Raw genomic sequence first — 23,305 nt, forward strand, 5'->3', positions numbered from 1 at the left:
TACAATTCAGTATCTTGAAAATTGCAATCTATAGATGTCATAGATACATGTAGAAACTTTTAAAAGCAAGAAAAAATGATTTAAAATTATTTCATAAAAAGAAACATTTAAATACATGAGATGGTTTTGATTATGATAAGTTAACTCTAGTAAAAATATGACAGCACATATTAGTTTAGAAGTCTGTTTTTATAATTGAACATTGATTTGTATGAATCAATTGGTCATATACAAATCAATATTATGTTGACTGCATTTTTTTATAGGTATTTACAACTTGTTAGATTATTGCCCTTTTTTAAAACTACATGGATATGTTACAGTGAATTTGTATAATCATTGATTATGTAGAATTCCTGAAATCACTGACCAGTTTAGGTATTATATATAATCACTAAAATTTTCAAGGATTATGTATAATCACTAGAAAAAACGTCAGGGATTATACATAGTAATTGAAATGAAGAAATAGTTTTATTTATAATGAAAATGAAAAAAAGTCAAATAATTCATGCTATTAAATCATATTAAAACAGGATTACACTGTATAAACATAAATTGTAAAATGTTAAGCACAAAATATCAAAATGATAACCCTATTTCTTTTTTAAATGTTATACATTTACACAATATATCAAAATGGTATGCTTCATATCTGTTTTTACCACAATATCCACATTTTAGAAAACATTTTCCTTCACATATTGAATCAGATTTTATGACCCGCCTAAGAGAAATAAAGTGTTCAGTAAAAACATCTGTAGGTACCCCCAAAAAAGGGAATTAGCAAACATATTTTTTAGGCAAAGCGATATCCTTTTTCAGACGTTTGGTAAACAATTACCATTATGTGTTTTGTGATTCCCTTTCCTCTTTTACCATGTGGAGTTGCTATGAGAATAATACACCAAATGTCAGCTTTCTCTAAAATTTGTTCTAATTGTCAATCCTTACTTTTTCTATACATTTAGATGCCTAAGTTCTCTCGTTTTGAATTTCTTGTGCATTTGAACAAAAACGAAAAAAAAACAACAAAAAAAACCCAGATGTTCCATAATCTACTTCATTATTTGTTGTACATGTACATGTACCACAAATAACATGCTCTTTGGATTTACAAATAGAACATGAATATCAATTTGACGCTGGCTTTTAATAAACAAATAATACATGTAAAGTTATCGCTATAAAGGGAATCTTGATATTATTAACTTTATCTCGAAACCCTGTGTTTGTTATATCTTTAAGATCATCCTCTGTTTATAAAAGCAAAATTATTTCATCTGGCAAGGAATATGAAAGTAAAAAAAATATAATTTTTCTGTATATATATTTTTTTATCAAACAAAGGATCCATAAATTATTCATAATCCCTAAAATTATATAAGGGAATTTGTAGAATAATTATTAAAATGTTCAGTGATTATGTAAAATTACTGGTAATTTTTAGGGATTATACATAATTACTAATGATTTTAGTGATTCTACATATTACCTGAAAAATCAGGCATTCTACATAATCCCTGATTATACAAATTCACTGTCACAGATATACAGATTGATATTTTAAATGTTTGTTGTTAAAAATTGCAAGTTTTGAGATTTTTCAACAGAATCGTAAAAAAAAATACCAATTGTTTTGGTCTTAACATTCTTTTATTACTCCTTTGTATGCTTTGTTTTATCCTTATTTAATGAAAAGAAAGGAAATACCGAATCGCTTATGATGTATCAAGAGCAGAACGTTTAATTTGAAGAAAAATAGATTTTTTTTCAGATTTTTGAAAATGCTTTTTTTAAGTGAATTATCTCCCTTTGTACCATAGAAAATCAATATTTATGGCATCATTTTATTGTTATTGTATTATCTTCTTTGTTAGTTTAAATTACATTGTTAAGTTTAATAATGCTTTAAAGAAAAAAAAAATACATTTACAAAATTATCTACAGATTGATAATTCATATTGATAATATAAAATTCATTGATTTCTTTAAGAGAAATGAAAATTTGGATATTATTCAAGGAGAATTCTAGAAAGTACTTAAATAAGAGCCAACCAATCGTGTATGCTAAAATGGGTTATTAGCTCTGTCTCTAAAATAACCAAATAGATAAATACTTATATCTTTATTGGACCAAGTTTTAAAAAAAAAGTAATTTAAGTTTTTTTTTTAAATGCAATTTTACTGGATTATATCCCTTTGTACCATGTTACTTCAATAAACGTGGCATCATGAATTGTTATTGAACTATGGTCATTGTTACTTTGAATTAATTTGTTAAATATTATAGCGGTTTTGAAAAAGAAACAGTTGCATTTCCAAAATTATCCAGAAAATACTATTTTAAATTCATTGATTTATAGAGAGAAAATGTAAATTTAGGTATTTTTAGAGAATTGTAGAATGTACTACAATGAGACCCTAGCAATTGTATTAGCTAAAATGCATAATTAAGTATTCCAATTAATAAAACAAAGTGAGTAATCTTTATTTTTAATGGACCAAAGGCTGGATAGTTTTAAAAATATGTACTTTTTATGATTTTCTGAAGAAAAAAATTAACTGGATTATCTCCCTTGGAATAATCTAAAAAATTGTTCTTGAAAAATTTATGAACTGATTAGTTTTTGAAGCTTTAACACTTTATTATTTAATAAATCATCATTTTTTATCTCGTTGTTTTCCGCTTTTATAAGTTTCAGGGTGTTTAAATTGGTCATTTTCATAGAAAATCACTGCCTCAAACATGAGAAAAGTGGTTCTCGGTACATCACAGCATCTCCTAGCTGACATGGGAACCAGATAAAATATGTTTTCGTGGACTTCTTTCATAATATTGTTTAATAGTAATAGGAAGATGTGGTGTGAGTGCCAATGAGACAATTCTCCATCCAAATAACAATTAATAAAAGTAAACCATTAGAGGTCAATGTACGACCTTCAACACGGAGCCTTGGCTCACACCGAATAAAAAGCTATGAAGGGCCCCAAAACTAGTGTAAAACTATTCAAACGGGAAAACCAACGGTTTAATCTATATAAGAAACGAGAAACACGTATAAATTACATAAACAAACGACAACTACTGTACATTGAATTCCTGACTTAGGACAGGTGCAAACATTTGCAGCGGGATTAAACGTTTTAATGGTACCAAACCTCCTCCCTCTTTCTGAAACAATAGCATAAAATCACAACATAGAAAACCACATGATAAAATATCAATTGGAAGACTTAACTCAATCAAAAAACGTAAATTAACACACAACGAACGAATAAATTTGATCTGCGATGCCTGGCTGCAAATGCACAGTTAATAAAATATTAGGGACAAACGTTCAAGGCCAAAAAGCAAACAAACAAGTCCAAACAAAGCCATGACAAGACACCACCGCAAAATATTTAACCCTTCGAAAATAATCACTTTTGAAAAAAACCGGTATTAATAATATCAATAGGTAAATGAAAAATAACCTTTGTCGTTTTAGGTATACTACTTATGTGTATAAAATTCTTCCAATAATTAGGAATACCAAGAAAGTTCTGATTTATAAATACATAATTAAACACTGGATACAAATTGGGGTGAATATCAACAATAAAACTATACAATTAGAGCTAACTTAAACTACCCTGTACAGATTTAAGGAGAATAATCTTGATGTTCATACAAATGTAGTACGAAGAAGTGAAAATAAGAAGATATTCCAAATAATCAAAGCTGGAATATAGACAAGATCCATAGCACACAAAGTTTCAATCAAATCTGATGACCCCCATTGTGGACTGTTTTGCATGGTTTTATGGTAGACTGGGTGTTATAAAAAATTGAACATTAGGTCTATGGGTCACTTGCAAGGTCTATATGTCCATCAGACAGGGTTCACCTGACCTCAACCTCATTTCATTCCTCATTTCACTGATCAGTGTTTAAGGTAGAACTTGCCGGATTAGGATTATTTTTCAAATACTGGTAGTAGTAAGTCATTCGTCAATGATAAGTTTTATGTTTATTTTTCTAACACTAAAAACAATAAGTAAACCATTTGGTATTATATAGAATGACTGCAAGGTATTGACCTTATTTGCATGGTTAATTGGTTTATGTTAAGTCATCTTTTAAAATACTTTAAGCAATAGGTCATCTTTTTTTCTCATTGATGAAGGCCTTATGATTGCCTATTAATGCTTACATCCACTTCTTTTGAATTTTGCATTAGCAATTAAACAATATCTTCTAATTTTTTTTTTATAAAATTGGTGTGTAGAATGATTTTTATGTGTCTTGTGGTTTCATCTGATCTTGACTTCAGTTTTATGTTCTATTTGTCAATATAAAGTATTCGTGGTTTGGCATGTTTCTTGAACATGTATACTAAAGGTAAAAAATGTTTGGTGTATGAAATGATTATAATGCTGGCTTGGTTTATCTGACCTTGGCCTTATTTTTCTTGTTCATATTATTTTTTGTAATACTGGTAGTAAAACTTTATCTCTTGGAATGTAAACATAAATCATGATTGTAAAACAGGTGAGACATTAAAGCTTGAACATCCTTGTTGACACAAGAAATGTGTCGAAACTGTGACTACCATACATGTAGATGCATCTACGAATATGTGGTAACAACTTGAAAAATAAGTGTTCTGTCATAATTGTTTATGATATTCTCGTATTCTTGTCTTTCATTTTGCTAATGTGCTATGTCTATATGCCTTTTGGTGTTACTTCAAAAACTTGTTTGTTGTTCATCTATCTTTTTTGCTATGTGCTTTGTCTATATGCCTTTTTATATTTCTTTGTTTCATATATGACGTGGCTCTGTACTTATATATCCCGTCATTGTGTTATTATACTATGGTAATTTTGTTTATTCTTGTCTTTAATTCATACTAATATTATTGGTCTGTATGCCATTTTGTGCTTCTTTGATACATGTTTGTATGTCTTTTTAGTGAATAGGATTATAGCACAATGCTGACTGCTGTATTATTGACATTTGTACCTATTATAATTCTTTTGTTCACGCATCGTTGTCAATATAATGGAACTTGATACAGCTGTCATACAAGTGAGAGGTGTAGCTAGCTATAAAACCAGGTTCTATCCACCATTTTCTACATAAGAAAATGCCTGTACCAAGTCAGGAATATGACAGTTGTTTTCCATTCGTTTGATGTGTTTGAGCTTTTGATCTTTGCCATTTGATTAGGGACTATCCGTTTTGAATTTTCCTCGGAGTTCAGTATTTTTGAGATTTTACCTTTTTCCCCTACACTTTTTGTTTGTATTGGAATAATTTCTAAGAGAGCAGACCATTTGCTTGAAAGCGTTATATTTTTTTCAGAATAAAATTTAAAATGGAGATGAGGAATGTGTCAAAGAGACAACAACCCGACCAAAGAGCAGAAAACAGCCTAATGCCATGAATGGGTCTTCAACACAGCGTGAAAATCCTTCTCCCGGAGGTGCGCTTCATCTGGCCCCTAAATAAAATGTGTACTAGTTCAATGTAAATTGACGTCACACCTAACTCCAAACAGTTTACTGTAATAGAATAAGAAAAAAACGAGACAAACAGAGGCCAGGGGCTCCTGACATTTTGATAGATCCTAGTGATTCGATTGGTATCAACAGCAACTAGTAATTTTTCGTGTAGCTCATGACGCACATATATGTTATGACCTTGTCCCAACTGCTGTATAGTTAGTTTAATGTTGCTGCGTTTTTTATATTCCCCTTTATATAACCTTTCTTTGTGCGAAATGTTATGGTTTTATTACTTAGTGAATTATATTGCCTTTATTTACATATTATGCTACCCAACACTAATTGGATATGTAATAGATCGATACTTTTCATAAAAAATTAAAAAGAACTTATTAAAAATCTTTTTGTTACATAAATTCACGTTCTAATTTTTTTTATATCATAGGAGACAATATGGACAATGTAGAGTATAACGCCAGATCTAATGGTGCTCCATTTTCAACAAGAGATAGAAATAATGGTGCATCAGACAAGGTTAATTGTGCTAATAACGGTAAAGGAGGATGGTGGTATGTTTTATGCACCTATGCAGCCCTCAATGACTGCCTAAATCGGAGCTGTGCTTATAAGCTTGGAATGCGATGGGAAAATTATATAGATTCCTTGCATAAAAGCATGATGATGATAACTAAATATTGAATTATTCTGGTAACTAATTAAAAATCAAATACCGATTGTTTGCATATTATTTGATCAGCCTTATTTTACACATGTTCGAATGCATACGAAGTCAATTGTTTGCATTCTCATCTTTGTCTGTTTTATGTTAATGAGTTATAAGAATACCTGATTACTTTGAAATAATGATTCACCTAACAAGATGTTAAAGTTTCAAAGAAATGTATCATGGAGATAGTAAAATAGTTAATAACTGAACTTTGTTTAAAAGAATAATTATTTTAAAAAATAAGAACAAAATATTTTGATTCAGCGTAAGTTAAAAAACATACAAGACAAGCTCTAAAGAGAGTTTTTGACCGAGTATAAAAACATATATATAACATTAAAAACCAATTCTTCAGAGAACAATTGAAGGTCTTTCCACCTCGATAATAAGAATGAAATTTAAAAAACGATGTTAGAAAATGTCACTCCGTTAAGTAAGATTAATAGGTTTATGCAGAAGACTTAATTGTTTTATAATAAACCAGAAAGAACTTTTAGCAAAGGTCAAAATCTAGAACGTCAAATTGACCTTTGATCTTGACCTCAATTTTGAGTTCAAAGGTCAGTGATCTCAAATAAAAAGACCCCAGGTCAATCACTTGTATGGTTATGGAGAAATACGGATTTCAAATACATAAGGGGAGAAAATTCCTATAAGGGTTAACCAAAACTCTTCGACTAAAATAGGTTGAAGTTGCGCCTTATTGTAAACAGTTATTCGGCAAACACATCATATCATTTACCGTCACGTTTTCTTTGGAACAACGATAACAAGCAAAATTCAAAATTTATAGCATGACCTTGACCTTTGACCTTGAGCTCAATTTCCTTCAAATGGATCAAGGACTTCATATCAAAAGACTGTAGGCCTCTATGACTTATAACGTATGAATTTATCCAACAAATCACCTATCTTAAATTTTCAAATGGAAATAACTCCCATAAGATGTCTTCCGATCACTCCAGTCAAATAAAACCAAATCATTCCTAAGAATAGACGATCAATTTGGTGAAAACAGTTTGTTAAAATCTTTTACGGTTTTAGAGATATAGCGATAACAAGAAAAAGGGGACGCGTGGAGATAACTCCTATAAGAATAAGTGTTCGGTCACAGAGGGTGATTTTTGAAACCCCCATTACTGTACAACATCATTGGCCAAAAAATACATTCGATAGGTTGTAAGACAAAAAAGCATCTCAAACGGCAGAAGAAAAAAAAAAAAAAAAAAAAAAAGAAATAATCAAAATAAAAACAAAATGGCTTTCCACGAAAAGAGGAAAGACCTAATAAAACAGTCTAATTTGACATATAACAACCTGTAATGCAAAGCATGCAATACAGATTTAGCAACAAATTTAGAATGAAAAAAAAAATGTTAGTCCAATGCAACCAAAAATTTCATCAACAATAAACAGCCCAAGAGTTATCTGCAAGCAGAACAGCGACATTCCGAACCGTTCCAGGATTAAACAAGACTTTAAAATGTGAAAATAATATTTTCAGTCCTTAAATCGTTTGGAAAGCTGTTCCATAGAGTTGAAAATTTGAAAGATTTCTTTTACAATAGCAAGTTGACTTTACCTGTCTAACATCCTGAACATTTACATTCCGTAACGTATAATTATTTCTATCGACCAAAATAAACTCATGCAAACCGACACTTTCACCCACTAAGATTGAAACGGTCGTAAAACAGTTAACTTGGTTGTAGAGCTCATTGCAAGTCTGCACGTATGAAGTGTGTCTATCCCAAACTCATGTATTTGGTTTTGATGTTATATATATTATTCTCGTGGGATTTTGTCTATGTGTGTTACATTTTAGTGTTATGTCGTTGTTCTCCTCTTATATTTAATGCGTTTCCCTCGGTTTTAGTTTGTTATCCCGATTTTGTTTGTTGTCCATGGATTTATGAGTTTTGAACAGCGGTATACTACTGTTGCCTTTATTTATTCATACGGTAACAAATAGAAAGAAAGTTGAAAAAAGTAAGAAAATAATAAATCGGTGCGTCCCGTATGTTCATATAGATATAAATTCTCTAAAAAATGCACAAGATAAAAAAAAAGCACTCTGTACTTTGAATCCAGCGATCAGAGTTCAAATCTCGGTGGAACCTGACTTACTTTTTAGTCGTTGTGACTCACATTTCTTTTATAAACAACTTTATGTAGTCTTCAACATGGTTTCTCAACATTTACATACTTGAAATATCCACATATATATATATATATATATATGGTGAAATTGCATTGTCAATGATATATCAATGTAATAGATAAGTACATGGAACTTAATCATGTTACGCTATCCGTCTCTTTTCCTATTTCGCCATGGCGAATTATAGCTCCATCACTAAACAAGTTTCCAATGTTTATTGAACTTTCTGATTAAATTTGTAAAAATATGACTTATACGGCAGAAAAAGCTTAGGTTCCACCGAGATTTGAACTCGGATCGCTGGATTCAGAGTCCAGAGTGCTAACCATTACACCATGGAACCTGTTAACAAAAATATAGAAATGTATGTACTTAACAGTGATCAACTCAAAAACCTGCAAAAATTTCTTTGGAATTTTATATAAATACGGGTATGCATTTTAGTTTGCAAGTAACGTATGATTATTTCTATCGGCCAAAATAAAGTCATGTATACCGACAATTTTATACACTAAGATTGAAACGATCGTAAAACAGTTAGCTTGGTTGTAGAGTAATACACCGGCAGGCGTATTATCTGATATCTAGTGTGTTGATACGGTAACGAATAGAAAGAAAGTTGAAAAAAGTAAGAAAATAATAAATCGGTGCGTCCCGTATGTTCATATAGATATAAATTCTCTATAATATGTCATAGGGTTCCATTGTGTAATGGTTAGCACTCTGGACTTTTGGGTTGGTCGAGTGCACCCTACATTGATATAGACGTACAATTTTTGCTCCTGTTATTGTGTTATTATTTCTATAGGATTTGGATATTACCAGCCGGATTTAGTAAATATATAACTATTGTAACAGTAATGTAAGTTAAATTACTGACATTTTTGAGAATTATTTTGCGTTTTATTGTTGTTTTGTGAACTTTACTATACTTCTTGCGAAAATTGAGGTACCTATCAGGGAAATCATAATGGAAAGATTGCCGAAGCCTTTAGTCGCATTAATTAGCAGTATTATTGATGAATATTAGCAACTGACATGGAATTCTCATTATTTAGGTGACAAAATGCGAATTTCATTGGTTTGGACAAGGGGTGATTTAATACACGTCAATAGGGGAGTAAAACATAAGTCAAGATCAATTAGAGAGAGAGAGAGACAATAAAAGGATGAAAACGTGGAAGGAAAGAGAAGAAAATACAAACAATGACGTTGATAAGACATTTAATAGCGTTAATCAGGATAATTCAGAAGTTATAATGGACTGGGAAGGTGAATTACAATACGATGGTCACTTAGATCTCCCATTAGTAGCCCCCGAGCAGATAAACATTACACCTGTATTGAAAGTTGTTCAACCGGTTGTGATGACAGTTGCTCAGCCGATTAGTGTATCGTTGGTCAAAACAAATAAGGACAATGAAATAACGGGAAAAATAGTGTGTAACGGTTCGATAAATAAAAAGAATGTATACACCGAAGTTGGAAATGTAGAAAATAAAGAAAAAGACAAAATAAAAACTGTAGATCCGAAATTGATAATTACTGGGAACAATCTTAGTACAGACAGTCATTATCACAAAATTGTTTTTAATAGACGATCAGACAGAAGTTGCATAATAGGAAAAGTGAAAAACAGAGACACCGTAGTTATGTGTAGTATAGCGAAAAGAGAAATCAGGCATGTAAATTTGAACACCGAGAAATCGGACTTTGAAAACGCAATGCATTGCGTAAATAGATTTAACGACGTAAGAAAATGGGACACTTGTGACATTGACTGTTACGTTCGTGATATTCCGAGGATGGAAAGATATGCAGAGAAATATAGACTGTGTTCATGATGTTTCGATGAATAAACAGTTAAGATGAAAAACAATATATGTTTATACACGAAGATTTGATTAAATAATTTTTGTGCCGGTGAATCAAAATTATGGTCTGGAAACCAGCCGTTTTTTTTATGTATCACATGGAAAATAAATTAAAATAGAACATTTGCGTATGTAAACATTTAGGTTTTTTTTCTTGAATTGTTTCAAATGTTGTTTTTTATTGTTTTATATAAAAAGAAAAAGAGAAAAAATTAAAGTAAAAATGAATACGATACAAGTATACACAAGTTTTCTAATATGACAGTGATGTTAGTGAAAAATATTTCACGCAATAATGTTATGTAAAATGTCGAATGTTATCATTTCAGAGACAAGACAATAAGTAAAATGAATGTTTTCATTTATATGTGTATTTTCAAACTGTGATATGTATATATGAAGTGTGATCATAATAAAGATAAAAAAAAAGCACTCTGGACTTTGAATCCAGCGATCCGAGTTCAAATCTCGGTGGAACCTGACTTACTTTTTAGTCGTTGTGACTCACATTTCTTTTATAAACAACTTTATGTAGTCTTCATTATTGTCTTGGCAGTTTGTCTATTTTCTGCGTCACGGTAATTTATTGGGTTTAGTATACCTTATTTTATCATTTATTTCATGTATTAGACATGGTTTCTCAACATTTACATACTTGAAATATCCACGTATATATATATATATATATATATATATATATGGTGAAATTGCATTGTCAATGATATATCAATGTAATAGATAAGTACATGGAACTTAATCATGTTACGCTATCCGTCTCCTTTTCTATTTCGCCATGGCGAATTATAGCTCCATCACTGAACAAGTTTCCAATGTTTATTGAACTTTCTGATTAAATTTGTAAAAATATGACTTATACGGCAGAAAAAGCTTAGGTTCCACCGAGATTTGAACTCGGATCGCTGGATTCAGAGTCCAGAGTGCTTTTTTTTTTATCTTTATTATAATCAGACATCATATTTACACATTATACAGTTATTATACAGATTGACCTACAATGATATCACAGTTTTAGCAAATTTCCTACAATATCACACTCAGATATATTCATACATTTATATAATGCCGCATTGTCACTTTATTTTTTTTTCTTTTATGAATTTTTGAATTAAAAATAGAATATACACATCGTCTCTTTCCAAACAAAAAATAATTATTTTCATTAACATTTTACACAACATTACAAAATTGCATGTACGCGGATGGATTCCAATTCCTTCACACATTCAACTTTATTTTAACATTGTAAGATAATAACTCAAAGACATGTTTTTAAAATTGAAAATAAAACTATCATTTTAAGTCATAGAATAATCAAAATTAAAAAATAAAACACTTTTATATATACAAAATAAATCATTTTCTATGTTTATAAAGTCCATTAGCAATTGCACAATCAGCAATCCGAAAAAGTATATCATCAGTATCATCAGGACGAAATTCATAGTTCCTCACATCTGGAAAATCTTGTTCGATGTTTTGCTTATATGTGTCATAATCAACATCCTTTGGTCGAACTTGTACTACTTTGTTACGACCCCGATCATACTTTACAAGTTTTCTGTCCCTTTTATTTTTGCAATGAATTTATCAGGCAATAGTCTACTTGTCTTAATCACCGCTTTCACAATAATGTCGTCAATTGGGACTTGTATTGGACAACCATCATAGTCACTTAACTCACTATCGTCATCACTATCATCATCACTATCATCATCCGATTCATCAGACTGATCTTCATTGTCATGATGAATTGTCATTGTTGTGTCTTTTTCCTCTTTGCTTATAGTTTCAATTATCTTGTTTTCACTAATTACTGATAATTGAGCATTTCCTGTCCCTTTCTTCATTTTCTCAACTTCAACTTTGTCGGAATAAGTGTTTGAAAAATCCGTATTACTATCCTGTAATGCAAATGTACAGATCTCTACTACAGTAGTGTCCGTTTCTGCGCTCCATACAGTTTCTATTTCGATCTCCATTAATTGATCATCATTACTTTCAATGGTTCCTTGAACAAAGCTTTTATTTCCTTCTAATTTGTCATCTTTTTTTGTAACTTTTTCAATATAATTTTGCATTCTTTTGTTATTCCTGCGTTCCATAGATTTTGACTTTCGTGTACTTTGTTTACTATCAGTTTGTCCGAACATTATAGATATTCTTGCTTTATTTTCATCTCCGTGTATAGTGAATGTTATATTGTCAAATATGTTACATGCATTTTCTATCGACTTCACCAAATAAACAGGTAATTTACCCATAATCGATATTGATGTTCAAGGTTAATATCTAGGTCGATGGCACAGTTGTAAACATCAGTTTAAAACATGTCTTTTTTCAAACAGGGAGGTTACAGTTTTCAACAAACAAACGTTACTTACTTAAGACGAGTAAGTTCTTCATCCAAACATGAATATAAATTCTGGAAATCCAAAGAATCCTACATATATTGGAAAAATTTGTCCTTGTTGAAATACACGTCCTTGCTAATCAAAGGTGCGTTCGACTTTTCCATACTTGAAATATCCACGTATATATATGGTGAAATTGCATTGTCAATGCTATATCAATGTAATAGATAAGTACATGGAACTTAATCATGTTACGCTATCCTCTCCTTTCCTATTTCGCCATGGCGAATTATAGCTCCATCACTGAACAAGTTTCCAATGTTTATTGAACTTTCTGATTAAATTTGTAAAAATATGACTTATACGGCAGAAAAAGCTTAGGTTCCACCGAGATTTGAACTCGGATCGCTGGATTCAGAGTCCAGAGTGCTTTTTTTTTTTTATATCTTTTATATTTATTCAACTTCATCTCGTTATCTCAGTTTTACAATATTTACATATGTAATAGAAAACATCAAGTCCCTATACTCTTTGGCTTCCTCATTCTTACTCTATCATTCATTTTTCTATTCTTTTTTTTTTTTTTTAGCTTTCTTAGTATTTTCTCACACACGGTTAAAATATTATCTCAAAGTATTGTCAGACAATTAAATAGTTATTAAACCTGTTAAATCTAATATCTAAAGTCAATATTTTCCATAATAGTAAAAGTGTCTTTATCAAAAGTCAAAGATTCACATAACGCATATACGGCTGGTTATATCCATTCCAGTAACGCAAAACAATGAACTCGATGTTTTTTTGTAAATATGACACGATCTTTGAAAATACATTGTATTGTCTATAAAAAACCAATTAAAACATAACAATAAAAAACACTATCATACAAGGTTCACTCATCCCTATCTCACACTAGACTTATCATATCATATAAAATTTACATTATAAATTATGATTTTTCACATAGTTTATCATTTTTTCAATTCCATAATCAACCGTATCGTTCCAAAAAATTGTTTCCGTCACATCCTCAAATTCTTTTACAACCAACTGTTCATAATGTTCATAGTTATAATCATCATCATTCATTGTTCTTATCTGCATTCTACCCGTTTCATATACAACCAATAATTCCCTGTTTTGAACCTTTCCAATCAATAAATCTCGGCCAGCTCGACTCTTTTTAAAAACTATTTTTCCAAAACGTTCATGTAATAGTTTAGGCGAACTAACAGTATCTATATTGCACTTTTCCGTATCAATTTTTGGTCCGTTATCTTTATGTTTGACTTTTCGATCGGGTTTTAAATTAGTTACTATTGTCTTCTCATCATGTGTATTTATAATTGGATCTAATTTGTTTATAGGTAAGTCAATAAACCGGTTAGACAAGTCACTGTCTATATTTACAGACGATCGTTCTATATTGTCACCACACTGTGTTGATGTGTATTCAGAGGCACAAACGGGTTCATTTTCACATTCCATGCTTGGTTCTTCATTATTAATGCTAATAATTTCGTTTTCGTTTTCAACTGTTATATCGTCTAATGTATCTAAACGAGTAACTTGTATTTCATTGTTGCTTTCATTATATTCCCGCAAACGCTTATTGTCTCTTCTTAGTGCTGCCCCTGATTTTCGCTTCACTTGTTTATTATCAGATTTAGCAAACATAATCGATATTCTTGCTTTTTCATTGTCACCATGTACACTATATGTAATTGTACCAAATTCTTCACACGCACTTCTTATGGCACTCAATAAAAATTTCGGTAACTTATCCATATTCATCTCAAACTAATTGTCAAAATTTTATTAATGATAAAATAACCTTATGATGCCTCCAGCCTTGAAAGGTACACGATACATTTCATCTATAACTCGACTTTACAAATGTTTATTTTCCCAAATATACACATGGAAAAAAGTATTGCAACACCAAATTGAAATTGAAATTAAAAAAACACTCTTTATTTTTTTGTGATATAATTTGGTAAAATAGAACTAGTTAAACATTATTTAAGTATCACCTGAGTTTAATCAATAAATATCGACTCGATAAGTTTTTATCTGCACCTGCAGCTACTGTACCCGTAAACAGCAAAACAGATGTTTTTACCCTCATTGTTTTCAACACTTTAAATAACCAAGTTTTTAAAGTTATGTGATTGACACCTTGTAATGGGTCCATGATAACTCTTAACTGCAGCAAGATGGCAGATTATCAGCATAAGAGAAGCAGGGATGTCGCTGTAACAACTGCACGTATTGTTGGTCATCACCATTCCACTATAAGTCGTTTTGAGAATAAAAATCAGGCAATAAACGCTGTTAAAGACCTTCCGAGATAATGAAGACCCCCTATACCATTTGCTAGAGAAAATCAAGCATAATGAAGGTTGGTCAGAAGGAAACCAGTTGCATACAAGACAATCCTAAAAAGAGAGTGGTGGCCATACAGGAGCCTTTTAACAAGAACTGTTCGAGATCAACTCATCGCTACTGGTTATCGTGTGATAAGACCTTTTCGGAGACCTTTGTTAACAAACAGACACACAGTTTTCCGTATCTAATGTAGTGCAGAGCTCGCCAAAGTTGGAAATTGGCATCGTGGAGGAAGATCGAATGTTCAAATGGAGTTTGGTTCATCTTCCTTGGCCCGATCGTTGCCCGACTTTGAACCATATCGAGCATATATGGAACACTATTGGGCGGAAAGTGCGCGAAAGGACACCCCAAAACAAACACACCATGAAATAAACAATGCCCTTCATCAAAAATGGTTGCTGCTACCTTAGCAACAAATTAGTCGATTTATGGCAGGAATAAGAAGACGTTAAGATGCGGTTATCCGTTTGAATGGAGGCTGCGCACAAAGTACGTATAATTTGGCATATAACGATCAACCATGATGTGAACAGTCATCTGAAGATTAATTTTGAAATGTCTGACATTGTAAAGTTCGACAACAGTAAAAGTTGTAAAATGCATTTTTTTGTACAAATAACACTTCATTTTGTTATTAAAATTGTGGCTATATAAATCTTTTTTTTTCAAACATTTTTTGTTCGTTTCAATGCCAATGTTATCATAAACTATGTTTCAATAACATTATACACATATTTTATGATATTTCATCCAAAAAAAGAGGCTGATTTTTCAAGTTTTAACAAATCAAGGTGTTGCAATACTTTTTTCCATGTGTATAGTTCAAAATCACTAACTGTTAACAAGATTCGAAAATATATTCCACTTTCCCTGCTGGGATATCCAAGCAAAACCTTAATAACAGGAGTTTTTTTTTCGCTTCTCAGAAAATACGTGTAACCACTTCAAAACACTAACCAGAAGTCCACGCTGGATTCAGAGTCCAGAGTGCTAACCATTACACCATGGAACCTGTTAACAAAAATATAGAAATGTATGTACTTAACAGTGATCAACTCAAAAACCTGCCAAAATTTCTTCGGAATTTTATATAAATACGGGTATGCATTTTAGTTTGCAAGTAACGTATGATTATTTCTATCGGCCAAAATAAACTCATGTATACCGACAATTTCACCCACTAAGATTGAAACGGTCGTAAAACAGTTAGCTTGGTTGTAGAGTAATACACCGGCAGGCGTATTATCTGATATCTAGTGTGTTGATACGGTATCTAATAGAAAGAAAGTTGAAAAAAGTAAGAAAATAATAAATCGGTGCGTCCCGTATGTTCATACAGATATAAATTCTCTATAATATGTCATAGGGTTCCATGGTGTAATGGTTAGCACTCTGGACTTTGAATCCAGCGATCCGAGTTCAAATCTCGGTGGAACCTGACTTACTTTTTAGTCGTGGACTTCCAGTTGACCTATGAAAGAGTAAACAGGTGTTTATATCGAGAGAGTCAATCTTATTCAAAAACTGTGTTTTTTCAAGTCATCGTATATGTGATTTTGTATATATTGTGTCAGAATGTGATAATATACCTTAATATCGTTTGATTTTTTCAACTTTTTTGTTGAAAAAGACTTTGTTTTGTCACCCGGGATTGGTGACAAAACGTACCCTTTGGATGACAATTATTCAAAGGAACAAACTGTTCGTGTGAATGTTGGCAGTACTAAAGTGATTACCCCAGAATTAGTGATAGATGAAATTGAAAAGAAATGTGGTGTAGGATCGGTGCTAGCGTGTGTTCCCAAGAATGATAACAATTATGAAGTAGTAATGCGGGAAAGGAGAAATGTAGGAGAAATATCAGGAGACGGTTTATTTATACAAGGTAAATCCATTAGTGTAAATGAACTAGTATCAGTATTTAGAATTGTGTCAATTTTCAATATGAGCATGTACGTAACAGATGAAGAAATAATTGATAGATTTGATAGAATGGGTGTTGAAATAGTAACTGACATTAGGAAAAGAAAAATGAGCAGTAGATCGAATGTATATGATGGTACTAGGGTTTTTAAAGTAAAATTACCACCTACACTTGCCTCAATACCGTATTCTATGAAATTTACAGTTAGCGGGAAGGAAACAGCATATTATAGGGTTATTCATAATGACCAGGTCAAAGTTTGTTCGGGTTGTTATAGTGCTGAACATTTATACAAAGATTGTCCAGAATTTAAATGTTTTAAATGTGGTCAACAAGGACATATTAGTAAAAACTGTTTAGAGAATAAGTGTAAGAGTTGCCTAAGGCCATACAGTGATTGCGATTGTTTAACGAGAAAGCGTTATTTCGGAGAAGGATTTGGTCATATACCCGAAGGAAAAAGAAAAACACCTTGGAGCAGAGTTTCGGACCACAAAAGAAAATATCAAGAAATTATCACCAGTAGTGAAGAAAACAATACAGAATTAAAAGAAAGTGAAAATGACTTGATTAGTGGGAATACGTTAGATGTTGGTCCCTCAGTCATAAGTTCGGAACAGGGAACCAGTGATGATGTGAAAAAGTCAAAGGTGGTAAAAGTTGTTGCCGATGTACACACAAGTGATATCATGTGTGATGATATAGAAGCTAATGGTGAGGATTGGAATGGAGATGACGTTAACAGAAATGGTAATGGTAATGGAGATGGAGCAATTGGTGATGGTATTGGTAATGGAGATGAAGATGATGATGATGAATATACAGACGCTGATGAAGCCATGGCAGATGATGTAACAGAGACCGTTGATAACGCGTCCGAAAATGGTGAAAAGACAAAGATCGCGACTGACAATAGTGAACAGACAAAGATCGCGACCGACAATGGTGTAAAGACAAAGATCGCGACCGAGATGACGAATAAAGACAGTGATCAGATTTCAGAAGGACATATTGTAACTGTTAATAGCAATATTAGTAAATGTAATGTATTGTTAAGTACAAATGAAATTATGAATGAAAATGTTTCATGTGAAACAAATGTTAATGATGAGAAAATTAGTAACATCCCCTCTCTGGAACAAAAATGCAGCCAGGGAGGAGATGATGGTGTATTTGGTGAATTAGATGAAATAAGTATGGACACTGACCCATTGACTGATGAAGAAAGTGAGTGGGCTAGTGTAGAAGACAAATGCAAAAATATATTTAAAAAAAATGCAAGACGAAAGTCATTGAAAGTTAAGGTTAATGTAAGAGCTGCTATGTTGGCACATAAAAAAAAAATAGAAACAAATAAAAATGGATTGTAAATATTATATAATATTCAATATATTTTTTATAGTAATGGCTATGTTTAATGTTATAAGTCTTAATTGTAACGGACTTTGTGATAGCAATAAGAGGAATTGTATTTTTTCATTGTGTAATGAAAGATTTTATGTTATATGTTTACAAGAAACATTTTGGAATGATTTGTTTGTAGAAAGAATTAAAAGAGATAAAACTATTTGGGATGGAGATATTTTTTATAGTAATAGTGGTAATAACCGTCAAGGTGTTGCTATTCTTGTTAGTAAGAAATTAAAAAACATTTTTTTAGAAGTGGAAAATGATAATGGAAGATTTATTCATATAAAAGGGACAATTAATGATAAATTAATTGACATTTATAATATATATGCACCAAATAATGTAAATGAAAGATATGAGTTTTTCTTAAAGTGTAAACAAAAAATTAGTAAAGGAAAATATGTATTAGTTGCTGGAGATTTTAATACTACATTATCAAGTTTGGATAAGAGTGGTAAAACCATGCATTGTAATGATAAGGCTGTAAAATCCTTATGTAATTTTATGCAAGAAAAAGAATTATATGATATTTGGAGAAATAGAAATGTTAATACAAAAGTTTTTTTCTAGAAAACAGGTTGTACAAGGGTTTTTAACCCAAAGCAGAATAGACTATTTTCTAGTGTCATTAGATTTAAAATCATGTATTAAGAATATTCATTATAAGGATACTAGTTTTAGTGATCATAGTATCGTCAGCATGAAGATAGATTTTTGTAATGTAGAAAGAGGTCCAGGTGTGTGGGTTTTTAATAATTCATTTTTACAAGATGAGTTATTTATTGATAAAATGAAGAGATTATTTGCAAATGAAATTGGGTCAGATTTTTATGTGTCAAATCCCTTAATTTGGTGGGATAATTTAAAATTTACAATTAAAAGATTAAGCCAAATTTATGGCAAAGAAAAGCAAAAAGATTTAAACAGGGAATATTATAAATTGCAGAATAAAATTCAAGAATTATCAGTAAAATCTGCAAATGGTATTCAGATAAACAGTGAACAATTTTTAGAATTGCAAACGCAATTAGAAGATATTGAAACATACAAATGTCAAGGTGCAATTTTAAGATCAAAGTCACAGTGGGCTTTAGAAAGTGATAGAAATACTGCATATTTTTTGAAATTAGAAAAGTATCGACAGAATAAGAATGTGATAAGTGAAATAAAAGATTGTGATGGGAAAATTGTTACAGAAACAAATGATTTACTTGATGTTATACATGATTATTATAAACATTTGTTTTCTTGTGTTAGTATTGATATGCATTCAGTTGATGAATTATTGAATAATGTTAATGTAAAATTGATAATGAAGATGTAGAAATGTGTGATGATGAAATTAGTATTGAGGAAATTGAAAAATCCTTAAAAGGTATGAAAAAAGGGAAAACACCTGGACCAGATGGTATAACTGCAGAATTTTATTTGTATTTTTTCAATGAATTAAAGCATGTATTACTCTATATTTAAGTATTGAGGAAAATGAAGAATTATCTAGATCTATGAGATATGGGAATATAAATATAATTTTTAAAAACAAAGGTGATCAATCAGATTTGAAAAACTTTAGGCCAATTAGCTTGTTGAATGTTGACTACAAAATACTTGCCAGAGTAATGGCAAATAGATTTAAGTATGTACTACCAAAAGTTATTTCACCAAATCAAAGCTGTTGTATTCTAGGAAAAGATATATCTGATACAGTTGTTAGTGTTAGGGATTTTATGGATTTAGTAGAAATGAATGATATAGAATGTTATTTATTAAAATTAGATCAAGAAAAAGCATTTGACAGAGCTGGACACGAGTATCTTTTTGCAGTTTTGGATAAATTTGGATTTGGTAATAAATTCAAAAAATGGATAAAAATATTTTACACCAACATTTTTAGTTCAGTTAAATGTAATGGATTTTTGACTCCATACTTTAGATTGAAAAACTCTGTCAAACAGGGGTGTCCCATTTCGGCTCTGTTATATGTTTTGTTAGCAGAACCATTGAGTATTGCTATTAAGAAAAATTGTGAGATAAGAGGTGTTGTAATACCAAATACAAATGTTGAAGAAAAGGTTTTTGTACATGCTGACGATACAACTTTGACCTTAGTGGACAAAAATTCAGTTAGTGAAACATTTCGGGTACTAGAATTGTACGAAAAAGCATCGGGTGCAAAATTGAATAAAGAAAAATCAGAAGTTTTAGCACTTGGAAAAGGGAAAATTTGTTCAAATGATTTAAAAATTTGGAAAATAAAAGAATGTGATGAAGTCTTACAGTTATTAGGAATATGGGTGGGAAAAAATAAAACATTATGTGAAAAATTGAATTGGGAAGGAAAAGTACAATCAATTACAAAACTCCTGAATTTTTGGAAAATGAGGCATTTAACTCTTCATGGAAGAGTAAGTGTTATTAGTGCCTTACTTATGAGTAAACTGTGGTATACATTAATGGTTGTAAATATACCTGAAAAGTATTGCATACTTATAAAAAAGAAATGTTTAGAATTTTTATGGAATAATAAACCTCCTCTTGTAGCATATGAGGTTATTATCAATAAAGTAGTTGACGGAGGATTGAATTTTCCTGATATTATGCAGAAAATGTATGCTTTTAGATTAAAATATTTGAGTAGACTGTTGGATGAAAACTACTGTGCTATATGGAAACAAACTTGTCTTTATTTCTTTTCTAAGTTTGAAAATATGAATCTTGGAATTGAAATTTTATTCTGTGATCTCCGAAATAGAAAAATAGATGCATTACCAGAATTTTATCAAAGTCTGATTTTGTCATGGCAAAGTATTTGTGAAAATGTAGATATTGAAGTTAATTCAGAAAATGTTTTTGATATTCCGCTTTTTCTAAATCCAAATATTACAAATGGTAATAAAATGTTATATCTTAAGACATTTATTGAAGCAGGTGTATGTAAAATAAAAGACATCGCATATGAATGTAAACCAGGTTTCTTGAAAGAAAGTTATATTCAAGAGATTGTATTAGAAAAATTTCCGGAAGTTTCGGAAAATAAAATGTTACATGCAGTTAGAAATGTGTTAGAAACAATACCTGATGAGTATAAAGTGCTAGTTGAAGCAAATGTGCATGTTAGTAAAACTCCTGTGTTAAAACCCATGATTAAAGATGGCGTCCAAATTTGTTCACTTCCATCCACGACGAATTTTTATTATCGAATGCTTGTATCAAAGCTTTCTAGAGAACCTAAATCTGTATCACGATGGCGTTTGATGTACGCAGATTTTGACCTAAGAAAGATCCAGAAAATCATGAATTTTTCTTTTTTACAAAGCGATTGTCGCGAGGTGGCATTTAAAGTTTTTCACCGTATTATATTTACAAAAGAAAGGCTATTTAAATGCCGTATTACAAAGGACTCACTTTGTCCTATTTGCTCAACTCTACCTGAGAATTTAAATCACCTGATTTTAGAGTGTACAATGTTAACTCGCTTCAATGATTTTGTAAAGAATTTTTTACACAATATTTTGTATAAGAGTTCAGGCAGTTATATAAATGACCTTAGTTTTGAGTTCATGTGTATGTTTGGTTTGACAAAACAAAATAAATATATTAATTACTATTTTGTAAATAGTGTATTAGCAATAAGAAGATTTTGTATTGTAAAAAGACGAAATATTGCAATGTTAGAAAATAAGATTATAGACATAGAACAATACTTTAAGTCTACTCTTGTTAAAAATGTGAACTATGCTTATGAACATTATAAGGCCAACTAAAATTAATTAGTAGATTTTCATCCAAATTTTTTTTTTAAATGGGGCGGGTGGGAGGATTTTATTTTTAAAATTTTATTTCATATGAAACCCTCGTCAGGAGTTCTTCATACCGCGGGTATATACTAGTGGAAAACAAGCTTGTATAATGTATATATACATGATGTAAAAGAAATCCTACACTATTTTTTGAACTCTTAAATAAAAATCCCTGATTGGCAACCACTGTTATACATGTAATTGCCGCTTTAGAAACCTATTTATAGTATAATACATCAAAAAGAAGATAAATGCTCTCTTCAGTTGGACTATACCTACACCAAATTTATTGTGCTTTCTAAGCAATGGTTTGTAGTACCCATAAAATCAATAAAATGTATACGTTTTTGATGCGCTTTGTTATTTGATTTTGCCATGTGATTATGGACTTTCCAAATTAATTTTCCTCTAAGTTCAGTATTTTTGTGATTTTTCTTTTTGGTACAATTGTATGCAACACAAGTATTATGAGTACAGAATAAAATGTAAACGCAGTGTTGAAAGTAATTATGATGTAAAACATGAACTTAACCAAAAAGTAGTTGTTGTTTAATAAGTAAATTGAGGGTATTGGGACAGTTACAGAGGGTGTTTGCCGTTTGTCAACAAAACAACAGCCATGGGCTTTTTATAATTAAAATGCGTGTTTGTCGACTTTTTTCTCTCAATATATATACGGTCATAATTTAAACAAGTTCGTGCTTGCGTCAATTTCTGTAATCCAGTCATGTTTTTGTACCAATTTGTTCTACGATTCTTGCGCTTTGGATATCATTCAAAGTCCAAATTTCCTGACACAAAGTCATTGTACAAATAAAGAAAAAAACACGGATTCACTTGTGACTACCGCAATTTGCGTTCAAGGACAAGCCATTTTACTTGTATAAACTCAAATAATTCATGCCCTTCTCGTTATCAATCTCTATTCTCGGTATATGATGTTGTCATCATAGAGCAGCAGAATATGTCGACTTAATCATTTTCGTTAGAAGTTAGTCGATTCATTACAAAAACGAAATTTGAAACAGGAAGTTTTGAATGAAACAAAATTATCGATGGTTCCCGGTAACGGACATGAACAAAATCCGGAAATCGTATTTTTGTTAAATAAAAAAAATCGGGGCGGGACGATTTGAGAGGGGCGGGCGGGGAT

General features: G+C 31.0%; 1 protein-coding gene and 2 non-coding genes across 3 annotated transcripts in view; 2 read left to right on the forward strand and 1 right to left on the reverse strand.

The window, feature by feature from the left end:
- Positions 1-10,001, forward strand: part of LOC143052068 (uncharacterized) — a 42,538-nt gene extending 32,537 nt beyond the window's left edge. The window contains exons 16-17 of the mRNA XM_076225039.1: positions 5,939-6,046; positions 9,979-10,001. Coding sequence (XP_076081154.1) covers positions 5,939-6,046; positions 9,979-10,001 — 131 coding nt within the window. The remainder of the gene's footprint in view (positions 1-5,938; positions 6,047-9,978) is intronic.
- Positions 8,653-8,724, reverse strand: Trnaq-cug (transfer RNA glutamine (anticodon CUG)). The gene has a single exon. It is a non-coding gene; the product is annotated as a tRNA-Gln (tRNA).
- A 6,383-nt stretch (positions 10,002-16,384) lies between the features above and the next one.
- On the forward strand, positions 16,385-16,456 carry Trnaq-uug (transfer RNA glutamine (anticodon UUG)). The gene has a single exon. It is a non-coding gene; the product is annotated as a tRNA-Gln (tRNA).
- Positions 16,457-23,305: the final 6,849 nt, after the last annotated feature.

This window comes from Mytilus galloprovincialis, chromosome 11 (assembly GCF_965363235.1).
Source record: "Mytilus galloprovincialis chromosome 11, xbMytGall1.hap1.1, whole genome shotgun sequence".
NCBI classification, from domain to species: Eukaryota; Metazoa; Mollusca; class Bivalvia; order Mytilida; family Mytilidae; genus Mytilus; species Mytilus galloprovincialis.